This window comes from Mesoplodon bidens, assembly GCF_964165515.1.
Source record: "Mesoplodon bidens genome assembly, chromosome: 20".
Taxonomy (NCBI): domain Eukaryota; kingdom Metazoa; phylum Chordata; class Mammalia; order Artiodactyla; family Ziphiidae; genus Mesoplodon; species Mesoplodon bidens.
This window is the reverse complement of record NC_138181.1, coordinates 22,879,251-22,895,669: the sequence shown is the minus strand read 5'-3', so window position 1 is coordinate 22,895,669 and position 16,419 is coordinate 22,879,251. Positions and strand designations below refer to the sequence as shown.

Genomic DNA, 16,419 nt, shown 5'->3' with positions numbered 1-16,419 from the left:
GGTTGAGTAATATGCCATTGTGTATATATATGTATATATATATATGCACATATATATATGGTGTGTGTGTGTAAGTGTGTATATAAACATATCTTTATCCACTCATCCATTGATGGTCACTTTGGTTGCTTCCATATCTTGCTTATTGTAAATAATGCTACAGTGAATGCAGAGGTGCATATATATTTCAGAATTAGTGTTTTTGTTTTCTTCAGGTAAATAAAATAACCAGAAGTAAAATTGCTGAATCATATGCTGGTTCTATTTTTAATTTTTTTGAGGAACTTCCATAGTGGCTGTGCCAAATTAGATTCCCACCAACAGTGCACAAGGGTTTTCTCCACATCCTCGCCAACACTTGTTATTTATTAACTTCTTGATGATAGCCATTCTGATGGGTGTGAGGTGGTATCTTATTGTGGATTTTATTTGCGGTTTCTTGATGATTAGCGATGTAGAGCATCTTTTCATGTGTCTGTTGGCCATCATATGTCTTCCTCAGAAAAGAGGAAGTCCTCTTCAAGTCCTCTGCCCATTTTTTAAGTAGGTTGTTTGCTTTTTGATACTGAGTTGTATGAGTTCTTTGTTTATTATGATATTAACCCCTTATTGGATATATGATTTGCAAATATCTTCTCCTTCTCCCATTCAGTAGGCTACCTTTTCATTTTGTTGATGGTTTTTTTCAGTGTGCAAAAGATTTTTAGTTTGATGTAGTCCCACTTGTTTGCTTTTGTTTCCCTTGCCTGAGGAGATAGATCCAAACAATTATCACTAAGACCGATGTCACAGAGCATACTGCCTGTGTTTTCTTCTAGGAGTTTTATAGTTTCAGGTCTTTAATCCATTTTGAATCTATTTTTGTATATCGTGTGAGAAAGTTGTCCAGTTTCATTTTTTTGCATGTAGCTGTCCAGTTTTCCCAACACCGTTTATTAAAGGGGTAGTCTTTTCCCCATTGTATATTCTTGCCTCCTTTGTAGATTAATTGACCATAAGTGCACAGGTTTATTTCTGGGCTCTCTGTTCCATTGATCTATGTGTCCGTTTTTGTGCTCATACCATACTGTTTTTATAATATTACCAAAGCTTTTTAATATAGTTTGAAATCAGGGAGCATGATACCTCCAGCTTTGTTATTCTTTCTCAAGGTTGCGTTGGCTAATCAGGGTCTTTTGCAGTTCCATGCAAATTTTAGGATTATTTGTTTTAGTTCTGTGAAAAAATGCCGTTAATATTTTGAAAGGAATTGCATTGAATCTGTAGATTGCCTTAGGTAGTATGGCCTTTCTAATATATCATTAAAGTCAGTCAGGTAATGCCATTCTTCTCCTCAGAGCACTCTAATAGCTTTCCATCTCACTGTGAGTAAAATCTAAAGACCTCAAAATGACACCAAGGCTGTACCTGATTTATATCCTGACCCACTTCCTATTGCTATCCCACTGCTTGAATACTCTTTCCCCACAATGTCCATGTAACTCACTCCCTCACTTCCTTCAGGTTTTTGCTCCAATGACATCAGAGAAGCCTCCCTTGAACTCTGTACTTCTTTATCCTGCTATGTTTTTCTCTATTAACATTGTTTTTTTAAAGAAATTTTAGATTCTGTATCTTTTTTATTTACTTATTGTTTCTGTCCTGTCACTACAAATGTTAGCCCCCAAAGGGTAGGAACTTTGTTTTGTTCACTGTCTTACCCAGTACCAACTACTCTTTGAACTACTCTTTGATGTAGATACTGGAATATCATTATTATCCTCAGTTTACAAATAAGGAAACTGAAGCCAGCAGAGAGGTCCAAATAACTTGTGCAAAGCCACAAAGCTAGTGACTAAAATTTGCCAACCAAAAGAACATAGAAGGAATGAAGTAAGGATGATGAGAGGGTTAGATGAAAACGATGAGGGAGAAGCAAAGGAACAAAAGAGCTAAATCTATTTTAACATAATGTGTAAGCATAAAATTTTATGTCAAGTGAAAATGTACAAAAATATAATCTCATCTCTTTAAAAACAAATAATAAGAGAAATGCAGGGAAAGAAAGATAATAAAAAGTTGAAAGCAACTGTCTTGGGGTAATGAGGTTGTTGTGGGTTTTTGTTTTCTACTATTCATATTCTACATAGCAGTAGTTTGCAAACTTTTTATCTAAAGGGCCAGAAAGTAAATATTTTGGGCTATGCAAGCTGTATGGTGTATTGTTACTACTCAACTCTGCTATTGTAGTGCAAAGTAATCATAGACAATACACAAATGAAAAGGTGTGGCTGTGTTCCCATAAAACTTTACTTATAAAAATAGTAGACAGGCTGGATTTGGCCCTTGCTGGCCCTAGTATGCCAACCCTTGCTATAGAGGATCTAAAGGACCATGCCAAAGATACTATAAACTGTTATGTCTGAGAGGAAGTTAGCTTTGCTCTTATGTGAAAATAAAGAAATGAAAAACTTAGTAAACCCTTGTGTTATGATCTTGAAGTAGGAATTTTAAAGCAAAGGGATTACTAGATACAAGTGTTATGTTCAACTCCAAGATAAAATATTTTATTAGAAAGCAGCAGGGTCAGGAACCAAGTGTGAGTTTGTACTCAGAATGTTTCCTGCAAAAGTGAGTTTTCTAGGCTTTAACAAGGAATGAGCTGTGAACCTACTTTAAACTTGATGGCTGTAATTAAGATACAAGAATTAAACTAAAATGGCTTTAAACTTGCCAACCCTCCTCTTTTGTTTAAAGATACTTTTAAACTTAAGGACTTAGAGTATTGAGAATTATTTAGCTTAAGTTCTACTGTATCACTGAAAACAGTTTTGGCTAAAAGAGAGCCTACATAATACTTATCATTTTGGGAAAAAAATCACATTGGTAACATAAACATTCTTAGATAAAGGACTGATTTATAGACAGAGGAAGAAGCTTGAAGATTATCTGTCAGAGTTAATGTGTAGGTCTTCCTTCATTGGGTGGAAGGCTGAATGACTAACGAAAGGTCCTACAGATCTCTAAGGGATTCTGTGTCTGACTCTGGAATAACAGATGCTTTTCTGCCATTAAACTGAGGGGTGTAACCATTTGACTATGCCTTATTAAAGAGTCTCAACATTAAAAGAGAATAAAAGAGATGGAAATATACACTAGATAAATTATAATGTTCCTGAGACTTTTTCTGTTGTTCTGAGATTGTTAATGCCTATGCCTACACACACACACACACACACACACACACGCCCTTGTTCTACTTCATGTATTACTTTGCACATTTGCATTGATTAATATAGCAATATACACTCAACTACTGTGTACTCTCCAGTTTCTCTCTTTATCCTGTCAATCACCTTCTTACCACGAAAAAAGTCAAACTATTGCTATGATCCTACATAAAACAGAAGCTGCTGTTTGTGTAAATTATATGCAAAACCCAGAGGCAATGAGCATCCTACTGAACTGGTAACACATACATTTGCATTACATTATAATCCAATCTCAATTGCACATGATGTTGTGCTTACTGTTGCTCCTAGGAAGAGAATCAGGACTGTCAATTTAAAGATAAATGCAAACAAATGTTGAAAAAAAGTCAGCACATTATAGAAGACTTGGTCTTCTATCTAAATCTAAACTATCAACTTGCATCTGTCATTAATTTTCTTCTATAGTATGTTTCTCCTTGGATATAACACATTAAAATAAAAGAAATATTTGCTCTCTATCATAGATTGAAAACAAATCAGAGTAAAATCATACTGTTTCATAATAAATGGAAAACAAATATTTTTCTCATAGGAAAAGCAAATATGAACCATGTAAGAATACATATGTTTTAAAATATTTTAAAACTGTTATTATTGCTAGTAAAACCTTTGTCTTTTATCTCAGAACTTTTACTTCCAATTGACACTAATCTCATGTCATATTCTTGAGATTACAGAACTTAGAGGATATGCAGAATTAAGGGACAGGTCAGAATTTGTATACTTGACAATAAAGCCAATCCTGGAACTCATGTGTCTTGTTTCACCTAGCACATATAACATATCTTGGTGATTGAAATTTCTTAGCAAGGTATGGGAAGATATTCATTATCCAGCCAACTAACCTTTCATCAATCTGCCCTTCACAGTTTGAGAATACTCTCTCATTTTATGTTTTTGTACCTGCTGCACCTTCCACTGGAATATTCTCGCTCACTCATTCTCCACCTGGGGAGAAACCCTTTTTCTGCTGTATCAAAACCCAGCTGAAAAGTCTGTTCAACTTCTCCAGGCATCAAGTTGCTCCTTCCAAGCACTGATTATAGGATCTGTCATACCAGATTAAAATTATTTCTCTATCAGTCTACCTTCTTGCAAACAGCAAATACCTTATATTTTCATTATGTAACTAAATTAAAAAAATATTTTACTCGGAAAAATATAAAGGATTATATGAGTTAGTCTTAGTTCGTATATTCCTTATTAAAATGTCATAACATTTTTTATTCCTTTTAAAAATAGTTTTCTCTCAAAGACTACTTAGGACTCTTCTCCCCCCCCCCATAAGGTACTGAAATAAAACACTACTAAAAGGGAGAAAAATCTTACTTTTACTAAATGTGAATCAATAACCTATGACATCAAATGACCCCATCTGTTCTTTCTTAGGTTTTTTTTTCAATAGAATTTTGTATATAGTAATTACATCTAATGATCTCGCTTACTAAATTAGGAAGAGAAAACCTAAAGGCATAAATGTTCTCTAAACAAAAAGCAACCACCTGGAATTTACCTTTTTTGTTGTTGTTGTTTAAAGAGAAAAAATATACATGCAAATTACAAAAAAATTACATGATAAGTTTAAAAAATATCGGTAGACTCTGCCAAAGAAAAGTAAAATCATAAATTATATATAAAAAATATTAGATACTGGCTTCTACTAAACTTTTACTGATAATTTTAATGAGTCCACCATTTTAAAAGACATTTTCTCTTTTCATAGATATCTGTAAATAAAAATAACAGGAGTGATAAAGCAACAAATAGTTACTAGTAGCAGAAAGAAAATAGGGGCTTTTAATTCTATGTATTACTGTTAAAGCAAGTATACTCCATCCAATAAGGATGTTAAAAAAAAATCTACATGGAAGACTTCATAATGTTTGTGAAATTTCTTTGCATCCTAAATCTCAGCTTGATGTCAATGAGCCAGGAAATGAAACCTTGGGGAATTCCTGCTATACAATGGAATGATGGTCTCAACACACCTTTTCATTCCTTTTGCTAGGTACTCCTGATGTATTTATAGGCTAACTGTTTGGAATAAAGTATACTGCTAAAATGCCACATCATGGATTGAAATCAGATACAAAAGAAAAAAAAAGTCCATACAAATAAGTACCAAAAAGTTACCTCCAATACATATTCCCCCTTTTCTGCAGGTTCTCTTCTGTGGTTTCAGTTACCCACAGTCCAAAAACATAATATGGAAAATGCCAAAATAATTCGTAAGTTTTAAATTGAGATTTAAATGTCATTCTGAGTAGCATGATGCAACCTCACACCTTCCTGCCCTGTCCCACCCAGATGTCAATCATCCCTTTGTCCAGAGTATCCACGCTGTATTCACTACCCACTCACTAGTCACTTAGTAGCCATCTTGTTACCAGATAAACTGTCGTGGGATCACAGTGCTTGTGTTCAAGTGACCCTTTTTACTTAATAATGGCCTCAAAGCACAAGAGTAGTGATGCTGGCAGTTTGGATATTCTCTTACTGTGCCTGATCTATAAATTAACCTTTATCATAGGTATGTATGTATAGGAAAAAATATAGTATATGTAGGGTTTGATACTATCCAGTTTCAGGTATCCACTGGGGGTGGTCTTGGAACGTATTTCCTATGGACTTGGGGGGGGAATTACTGTACTGTGTTTTAACACAAATGTGTTTTACTTCATAAATTAACTTATATAATTAAAAGATAAATTAAGAGCAAATATGGCATTACCCTTAATTTTTTTTAATAAGGATGAGATATTCCTAGAAATGTATTTGCAAATATTTTATTTTCTCACCTAAATTCCCTCTAAGTGTGCAGAAAGTATTAATCTCTTATCATATGAAAGCTGGAAAAGAGAAACCAAGTAGTTAACTTATCAAGATCACAAAATTTGAGAATGGAATTGGAAATACCTACATTTAAGTAAACAATCTGAGACAGACTAGAGCAAAAAATACTCATCATAGTACCTTCTTAATGGTGAAGCCACAAAGCACATAGGTAATTAAGTAAATGCAAGGAATGGGTTACAGATATGCACAGTTCCATGAAATGCACTCAAGTATGAGTAGCCAAGGATGAAAGGAATAAAAATGTTGAGAACTGATACAGAGGAAGAAGATGGTCGATGTTGTTTGGTGAGTTTCAAAAAGATAGTGTTTAGTTCCCCTCTAATAGAAAATGGAGTCTTATAATTTCATTTAAAGCTTCATTTCCAAGGTCAAATCTTCCAAAGGTACCATTTTACTATCTTGTTAAGTACACATGATTAATGGGCTCAGTGAATCACACTCCAGAAAAATTAATCCATTATGTTCCCAGTGTAACCTTTAGAATTCTGATAAATACCATAGGACTATGTTTTTGTTTTGTTTGTTTTGTTTCTGGTCATCTGCGCCTTTGCCAAATGTTAAAAGAATCAACCAGTAACTGTTTATGCATGGTATCTATGACCAGCAAAGTTTTAAGTGAGAAAGATGGGAAAATACAACAGGAAAACCCGAAGCCTTTAGTGAGTACTAGATGTTTTCTTTGTGCTAGCTATCTCATATTCCACAGAGAAGTGCCATGTGGTTAGTTTACTAACCCTGGTTTTACAAATGAGGAAGTTTGTGAGTTTCTTGAGAATTGGGAGTGCTTTTAAGAACCTCCCACTCCTTTCCTCCACTATAGTTAATACAAGTCTCAGTATATCCTGGCACCTGATGCACTGTCCAGAACATATTATGCAAGTAAAAGAGAACTAAAGGTGGCATATACATATTTGCCAGGTGGATTAAAGAGTGCACTGTTATAGCACAACAGAGTAATAAAATACAAAGTTTTAATGCTATTAAAAGATAGTCTTTTCCATCCAGAATAAAATTTAAAACTTCAAGATGTCATGACTGACACTTATTCATGAAATCCTATAAATAATAATACAATAATATAATATATAAAAACTGTACAACCAGTAGACTGTTAAAAACAAAACAAAACAATTTGAATCCTAGTTCTTCCTCCAACCTAAGGCAAGTCCATTAAATCTTGTGGGTTTTAGTTTTCCTAGCTATAAAATAAAGTTTTGGCCTAGGTGAGTTCTAAGAATCCTTAAAGGTTTAAATAGTTATGGTTACATCAAATACTGGAAAATTTGGTCTAGACTGCTTCATTTGAAGGTGAATCTCAGTAACCAGGAAAGTAATCAACTTTTATAAATGACACTATAAGGCACACTCTAAATCCCAATAATGATTCAATACTTTCAACACTAAATTTAACATACAGATATTTCCACGCAACTCACACAAATGTCAGTGTTCCCCCAAAGTAGTTTTTTTGCCCCCAAAGTAACCTTACTTCATTTTAGTAATATTTAGTTTGCTTTTAGATACATGAACCTTACCTCCTTCCTATCCTGCTATCTTCTTTACCCTTCTACCTCTAAACCATAAATTGTACTGTGTTATCTGATTCATAACGTTTAGTCTGCCATGTTCCAAAAAGATGTCGAATTATCCTAAATCTCCCTCTTCTCACTTACTATAATAGTTAAGGGAACCAGTACTAAGATAATTTTTTTTTTTTTTTTTTTTTTTTTGCGGTACGCGGGCCTCTCACTGTTGTGGCCTCTCCCCGTTGTGGAGCACAGGCTCCGGACGCACAGGCTCAACGGCCATGGCTCACGGGCCCAGCCGCTCCGCGGCATGTGAGATCTTCCCAGACCGGGGCACGAACCCGTGTCCCCTGCATCGGCAGGCGACTCTCAACCACTGCGCCACCAGGGAAGCCCTAAGATAATTTTTTTATCCTGCTTTTTATATCATAGGACACTTTTTTCTCCCCATTAAGATCCTAAAGGGGAAAACCATACAAACGTCATAAAAAACTCTAGCCAGAGATAATCAACGCAGAGCAAAAGCTATTCTTCAAAATTCAGTAGTCAGTTCAAAAAAAAGAGAGAAAATTACAGTCTATTAATGATTCAGAATTTTAAAAATTACAATGCAAGAAAAAATCAGCATAGGAATTAGAAAATTAGTCAAATGGTAAAGTTTAAAATTTAATGTCTTGAAAGTCTTGATATTAGAAAAAAATCAATTTGATAGCATGCAGCTTTGCTTTGTCCTTTTCAGTCCATCTGTGTTTTAAAGGATACTTAGTAGCAGAATTATGTGTGACTCTGCCACGAATTGAGCCTGGCTGCTCCCATGGATGTAGCTCTATAAAACAAGACAAAGAAGCGAAAATTACAATCCGGGCAAAAGCAGATGTTGGGTAGTTTTTTTTCTTTGTATTGTATAGTTTTATGCCTTGAAGGTAAACAATGGATGAATCTATGAATTAAGCCCTTATTTATAGTTTTTGAATAAAATAATTATTAGTTATTTTTGAATAAAATAATTATTAGTTAACTAGAAATAACAGATGAAAATGTTGGTGGCTGATGTAACTGTAAACTGTAGAAAGCAACCTAACATCAGAAGTAAACTTAATATAATTTGTTAAAAGGTTTTACCACAAACACATATGCACAATGTAATGATTCTTCCAGAGTTACTGTAAAATGTACTTAATATAAGCATAAGGTACAAATTAGAGCAACTAAGTTTAATGACTCTCCATCCTTCAAAGTAAGTAGAAAATGAGCTATCCAAAGCTATATGACTCTTTTCCACATTATCAAAGTTTTAAAAATAAGGAGATAGCTTTATCAATGCATTCAGTTTATTAGAGAATTTCAACGGATTTTTTTCAAAGTATAATTACTATAATCGTTTAACCCCATTGAGAAATGTACAGTGTCCTATACCTAGTAAGAACTCTATTAGTTGATACCAGTCAGTTATAGAAATTTGACAAATATCTCCACCCAGGATATTTTGCTGATTCCCACAGTATTTCTGCTTTAATGGAAAGAGTATTTAACTAAGAGTCAGAAAGTTATTCCATCTTGTCCTCAACCCTGGGCATGTCACCAAATCTCTCAGATATTCAATATCCCCTCATCTAGAAAACTAGGAACTGGATTAGATGATTCCTACGATCTTGTGGAAGCATATACAGTCTTGTGCATATTGTCATCAATTCTGTCCTGGTATTTCCGTGCAAAGGCTGCTCTTGATACTCTGATCTAAACTGTCTTTGTTTCCATCTCTAATTTCTCAGTCATTTGTAGTGCAGCTGCCTCATCCAAAGGTGTGTTTGGATATATTTTTAAATCACAGCTTCAAGCAAACTGACTAAAAAATAGTCATTTCTGGTTTATTCACATTATAGCTTCTGAGGAATCCTATTAGGTGTGTTTTCTTTTTATTCTATTAAATATTTATCAATGAATGACAGTAGTGTAGCAAGACAAATACAAATACTATAAGCCATGTGCTTGACATTACTTCATCTGATTAGAAACTAAGATCTTCAGAACTAAGAAATGAAGGTTTTATTATTCTAATAACTGTAACAGCACAGATAATAACAAATACAACCATAACAAGTACTAATAACAACTACCATTTATCAAGCACTCATTTTGTGTTTAACACAAGCTCTACATGCAATATCTCATTTAATTCTAATAACCGTAACAAAGTAAGTATGCTTTGGCATAAGTTCCTTACAAGAAAAAAAAAGTGCTCACACCAATCCGAGAGAGATGTGATTCTGAATTCTGATCACTGAAAAAAATGTAACTTATTTAAAAAGAAGCATTTATGACACCAAGAAAATGGCAAATAAAAACTAAGGTTTGATAGTGCCTGCTGTTACCCAAATGACAGTTCAAGGTCAAATCCACAAAAGTACTTTTGGTCCCTTCTTTCATTTTTAAAGTACATGATTGCAGAATGAACCAAGAGCCTGTCAACAGCTAAAGGAAATGCTGTTGTGATTATAATTTACCATCTACATGAATTCTTTCTGTCCAGTCTTTTCATGCAGTTTGACTCAAATTAGTTATGAAATTTTATTTGCTCATTTTCTTTCCCCTTTCTTGCATACGTCATGAAAAATTACCTGTGTGAATCCTTTCAGCTTTTTTCAGTCCCTTATTTACTATCTCCCAGTACAAGAAGAGCAGACACTTGAAATTTAAGAAAATATTTAAGTGATAATCTCTCACTCATCTAGCATATGACTCTTTCTTTGCAACAGAAGTACTGCAATAGCAAAAAGAAGAAAGCATGATGATTTATTATCAACATAAAATCAAAATGCAGGATGAAAATCTTATATTTTCTTTGGCAACACTTCCAAGAAGTCAAGAGTTGCCTCATTGCTCTTAAATAAACTTATGTCTTTAAGGTTAAGTAATTAATTCTCATCCCTCCCACACACAAAAAAAACATTTCTAAATAACAAATGAGTTAAAGAAGAAATCTCAAGAGACATTTTAAAATATTTCGACTAAATGAAAATGAAAAACAACTTATCAAAATTTTGGAATGTAATGAAAACAGTGCTTGGGGCATATTCATAGCATTGAATGCATATATTAGAAAAGAAGAAAGATCTGAAATCAGTAATCTAAGTTTCCACCCATAGAATGTACACCACCAAGAGTGAACTCTAAGGTAAAGTATACACTTTGGGTGATTATGATGTGTCAGTGTAGGTTTGTCCTTGGTAAAAAAAAGAAAAACCAAACAAACAAACAAAACCATTTTGGTGAGTGATATTGATAATGGGAGAGACTATAAATGTGTGAGGTCGGGGGATATATGAGCAATCTCAGTACCTTCCTCTCAAGTTTGTTGTAAACCTAAAACTGATCTTAAAAAAATAAAGTCTTTTAAAAAGAAAGAAAAAAAGTTAATCTTGGCTATTTAAGATTTGCCAGTAGAAGAGCCACTGCTTTCCTGATCAAAGCCTATAGACAATGAGGGATCCATTTTCTATATATGATAGAATCAATCCTTTTTTTCTTTTTTTTAACCATGTAACTCTAAATAAAGAAGATGCTATTTTAAGATATATTAGTTAGTAGGAATGCAGTAATGACACCCTAGGCCTGAGTCTCCTTGGTATGCCCAGGTACCCAGAACTAAAATGAAATCATCTTTATTATTTCCTTCTGTTTCTTTCAGAGAATACTAACATCCAGGAAGAGATTCTTTTGAACTATTAAGATATACTATCTTATTTAGTGTTAAATTTAATAGAAGTACTTAAAGGCATTCTATGATCTTCCCACTGTATGATACTACAATCTTGCTTAAGATGGAACCAATTGCTTGAGTCTTATAGTAAAAACAAAGTGTGAGAGCAGGCAGGTAGGCAGATGGGCAGGCAGGGGGGCTTCTGCTGGCAAATGGGAGTATCCGGGTCACCTGCTGGTGCACAAAATGAGTGGAAATCCCGAGGTACTTAGCACTCTGACATCCTAATAAAAGATTTCTCCATTTCTTGACAGTTACATATTCCTAGCCCTTTCCTCAGGGTTCCTCTTTTTATTCATCAAACTACATAAACTTCTCTGAGGTAGCACTAGTTCTTGCTAGGCTGCTACCCCAAATGGCAGATGTGATATAGATCATACAATAGCTAGGCAAAGTCCTCCTGGATTTACCTAAGAGATATAAATAGGTATTATCTATATCCAGGTGGCAAAGAATGCCACTGTGTTTGATTTCCCCAGGCTAGGAAGGGTATGATTGGTCTTAATCAAACCCTTCTCTACAAAAAGTTGTCAGCCCTGAAGAAATGGCTGTCCTTATGAGCTTTACCTGAATTACAGTGCCAATAAGACTGGTAGTTCACATACTGTAAAGGGGGGAGGGGAGGGGGAGAAAAAGTAACAAAACAGAACACCAAAAACAAAAAGCTCCAGTCAATACTAAGGAAATCCTCAGCAGAATATGCTGAAATAGTTCATTATAAGTGGCCCTCCCTAGAAGGTCAGCCAATGAGAACACAGAGTGCAGGGCTGGAAGACTGCAGATACTACAAAACAACCCTAAGCCCCAGACACTAGTAAGACAGCTACTGGGGATAAACTATGTTTGGAGAAGCACCTTTTACTTTTTGAACAAAACTGATAATATGACTGATGAGAGAGCTTCTCATATTCACTGTGCTTTCAAAATGCTGAGAGGTAAAAAATGTGACAACGCAGTAAGACTAAGTTTCTTCCAAGTGTACGGCAAAAACTTAAAAGGGCCTATGACTCAGCTTCTAAGCAATTTTAGTAATTAATATTTTCCTGAGGACATATTTCTAGCCTGATTATAGATTTTCTTTTATTCACTAATGAAAGAAAACTTGAAATGCACAGTATAATTACTCTCATAGAAGTTTTTTGGTAACTAAAGTAGTAAGTTCAAAATGAAAAGTTATGTTATATTCTTCATTTTAAAATCCAACAGAACAGCTTTTGATGTGAGGTGAACTGAATATGTAAATCTACAATGCAAAAGTTTTGGTAACTGTCATATCAGATATATATGAAAAGTATAATTTAATAAAAATATGTGGGCTTTTTTCCTTTTTATCCTTGGGGAAAAAATCAACCATCAAGGAACATTACTATTCTCATGTCATTATTGTAAATGTAATCTAAAATGCAAGAACAACAACAAAACAACTAATATAGCTTAAAATTTACATGATTCTGTGTTAAAAATAAAATCACTCATTTCATATCACTGAATATTTTGCATCTGTGATTGGTGTAAGAAATGCATTAGGAACAGAGTTTCTTTTGCCCTATTCTAGCTTTGCAAATAAATTAAATGTTTTCCCCCAGGAAAGCCATTTAACCTCTCTAATTCATTTCCCTGGTACAGATCATTTTTTGTTACTTATGGGGTTACTAGGTGATAAAAAGATGGTATTATCAAGAAAAATCTATAAAATGCATTTAAACAAAAAATAAACAAGAAAAGGACCACTGTCTTTGGAAGCATAGTCTCTTATATTTTTCCTCTTTTTTGGCTTATCTGTGAAAATGGACATTCACATCTTCACTCTCAGTGCTCACATGATAATCTTTGATAATCCTATATATGGAAGCATCTTCACATGGATGAAAGTACCCTGGGTGGCTAGGCACTTTTTCCTTAATTATGAATCTTTTAGCATATCTATTAGATCATCCTTTGATCACTGTACTTGGTATTTTTTCCTGTCACCGCCTCACTGATTGAAACATGAGTAAAACACTGCTCAGTCTGGGTCCCATTATATCATGCTGGACTACCTGCTATGACAGTTTTTCTAGTCCAGTTCTTCAGATAACTTTAGTCCTTGAAACTTCTCTTATATTGTCTTAAGAATGATACTCTCTCTAAAGTTCACCTAATGCCAACTGCTTTAAAAGTCCAGTGTCATCCATTTTCTCCAAATGTCCAGGATCACTGCATTCTGATGAGCAAGTCTGGAAAATCACTGCCTCTATATCTTTGACATCAGAGACTTTATCTTGACATTTGATGTGAAATATAGCACAATGGTATGATAAATGAAACCTGTCTAAAAAATGAAAATGATGCTGATAAGGATTCAGATATTAGATCCATATAACACTGTTGACAGTACCACGGCTCTGCAGGCCTTGAGATTGGCTTTAACTAATGATGGATGCTACTGGTTGAGCCTGCTAATCTGGCAAATGAGACGTCAAATTCTTGGTGTGATTCTCTATTTCTTTAAGCTTAATATTTGAAGGCTTCAAATTAACGGCATTCATCTGTATATTTAATCAGTATACTAACAATGTGAATCCAGGTATATGAGAAGTATATTGCATGTAGAGGCTAATATACAACTTCTGGCTCTTCCATACAAACTTTATAGCACCAAACACAGCAATCATCTTCAACAGAAGTACCACACTGATGGCTGGGAACTCTGGCTAGAAACCAGGCTGCTAGCAGTGTGAGATGGGGCATGTTACTTAACCGACCTGTGGTTCAGTTTCCGTATCAGGAAAGCAAGGATGTTGTAATAATTTAAAGCTTTAGAAAAGCTTACATGAAGTAAGCTTTTAGAAAAGCTTACCTGAAGTAAGCCTTAATTAAGTGTTGGCTATTGTTGTTATATTTATTTATTCAACTGGTATTTACTGAATGTCCAGTATGTGATAGGTACATTTCTAGGCACTTGACATAAGAGTGAACAGAGCAAATATCTCTGGCCTCATGGGGTTTACAGTCTAGTGTTTGTGCACATATGGGTGTGTTGGGGGAGAGAGCCAGAGAAAGACAAAAAAACAACAAGTACATAATACATATATGTATATATAAATAATATAAAATTAATTGTATACAGAGAACAGTATTAGCGATACTGATTTTGAGGGAAGCACACACCAGGCAGGGGGAAATCTGGCCGGCGCGAAGGCCTTAAGGTAGAAATGTGTTCAGGGAACAGAAAGGTCAGTGTATTGGTGAGGCCTTAGATTTTACTCTGAGTCACATGGGAAGCCTTAATAGGTAAGTTTTGAGCAGAAGAGTAATGTGAGCTATGCTGAGAATAGACTATAATGGAGCAAGGATAAAAGCAAAGAGATGAGATGGTGGTTACTGCAGTAATCCAGACAGAAGATGCTGGTGGTTTAAAGCAGGTTGATGGTAGGTGATAACAAGTGATCTGACCCTGGATATATTTTGAAGGAAGAACAACAGCATTTCTTATTTGTTGTGTGTTCTTACGCTAAAGGAGATCAAAACTTTATAACAGGTAGAATGTGTAGTAAAAATTTAGTTATTTCAAAGTTCAAACTCATAGTATAAATATATATATTCCAGTATTTATACTAATATATAGAACATTTACATTCAATTGGGAATACATGAATCTAAAACAAAATCTAGGTATTCATGGGTTTATTAAAATAAAGAGGTCATTAAAAATGGTAACATGTACTTTAATTAGTAAGGACTCTATAATTGAAATATAGAAAAGTTACATTATTTGTCCATGACATTCTATTCTCTTTTCACATTTTCTCCTTTGGATGATTCATACTCTTAAATTCAATAGCTCTTTGGTATGAAAGACTCCTTCTCAGGTCTATAGTGTCACATTTTATGGATAATTACTAATTGGATATATCTACTTGAATATCCCACTTGAATGTCCTAACACTCTAAAACCAAAATTTTTTTAAACAAATGTCAGTATTCTCCACACAAAATAATTTATCTTTGCCAGACTTGCTAGACTTCTATGCTCCTGTCAATAATGCAACCATTCTTCTAATGACCAAGTTTCAACTTTAGCATTTATGTCTGCATCAATCATAGAGCCATTGAACACTTCCTATTCTACATTTGCCATTTTTCTGTTACCTTGACACAACTGATTGTGTCTGAATGTTTATTATATCATGCTTGGATTACAGATGCTCTAATCTTCACACTCCAATCTCTCACTTCTAGCTAAATCTTCGAAAATCACCACTTTCATCAGTCTACTGCCCACAAACATTTGAAAATTTAAAATTGCTTAGAGGCCAAAGCCCTTGGCAATTAAGTCAAACACTTTTGAATCAATCAATTAATAAATCAAGCCAGCAACTATCTACTCAGTACTTAAAAGAGATACTGTATTCCATAAAATGAGAAAATAAGTAAATATAAAATGTGGTGTTTTTGCTCCAAAGGACACATAGTAACATTTGCATAAAGAGATCTCTAACCATATAGGTAAAATAAAATGAGGGCAGTGTACTTAAAACACTCTAGAATTAGTAGACCAAGATTTGAGCCTGGGCTTGAGTTTCCTTCTTTGTAAATGGGGATAATAATAGAATCTTTCTTACTGAGGACTGCTATAGGATTTAACAGATCAGACGTTAATAAAATTAGCTACTAAATTACATGGTATTTAGTAAGGACTATAATTTTGGCTATCACTTTAGCTATGTGTTCAGTGAGTCCTAGAGAAATATAAAAGGTGAAATTACTGTAGGGTGAAATGGAAGGAAAAGACTCCAAAGATGGTTAACTGTAAACAGGGTATTTCGATGGAGATTATGTTGAAATAAATTAGTAACACTGGGAGAGGATTTTAATCAGGTAGACTATGACAAGGAAATTAACAGAGGATGGGAAGGAGTTTAATCTTACTGGGAATGGGTATGGAGGTAGACATGATTGGGCTCACATTAAGTCCATTTATTCTCAAACTATTTCTATTAAAAAAGATTACACCTCAGTGGAAAAAAAATTATGGCCCCCAAAC

The 16,419-nt window shown here is 34.3% G+C and overlaps 1 protein-coding gene across 5 annotated transcripts in view; it reads right to left on the bottom strand.

The window, feature by feature from the left end:
- Nucleotides 1-16,419, bottom strand: part of TUSC3 (tumor suppressor candidate 3) — a 175,359-nt gene that overhangs the window by 20,148 nt on the left and 138,792 nt on the right. For 3 of the 5 annotated variants that reach the window (XM_081220710.1, XM_081220709.1, XM_081220711.1), the window contains one exon: nucleotides 8,396-8,459. The exons of the other annotated variants lie outside the window; for them this stretch is intronic. In XM_081220710.1, coding sequence (XP_081076836.1) covers nucleotides 8,396-8,459 — 64 coding nt within the window. The remainder of the gene's footprint in view (nucleotides 1-8,395; nucleotides 8,460-16,419) is intronic. 5 annotated transcript variants of the gene reach the window in all.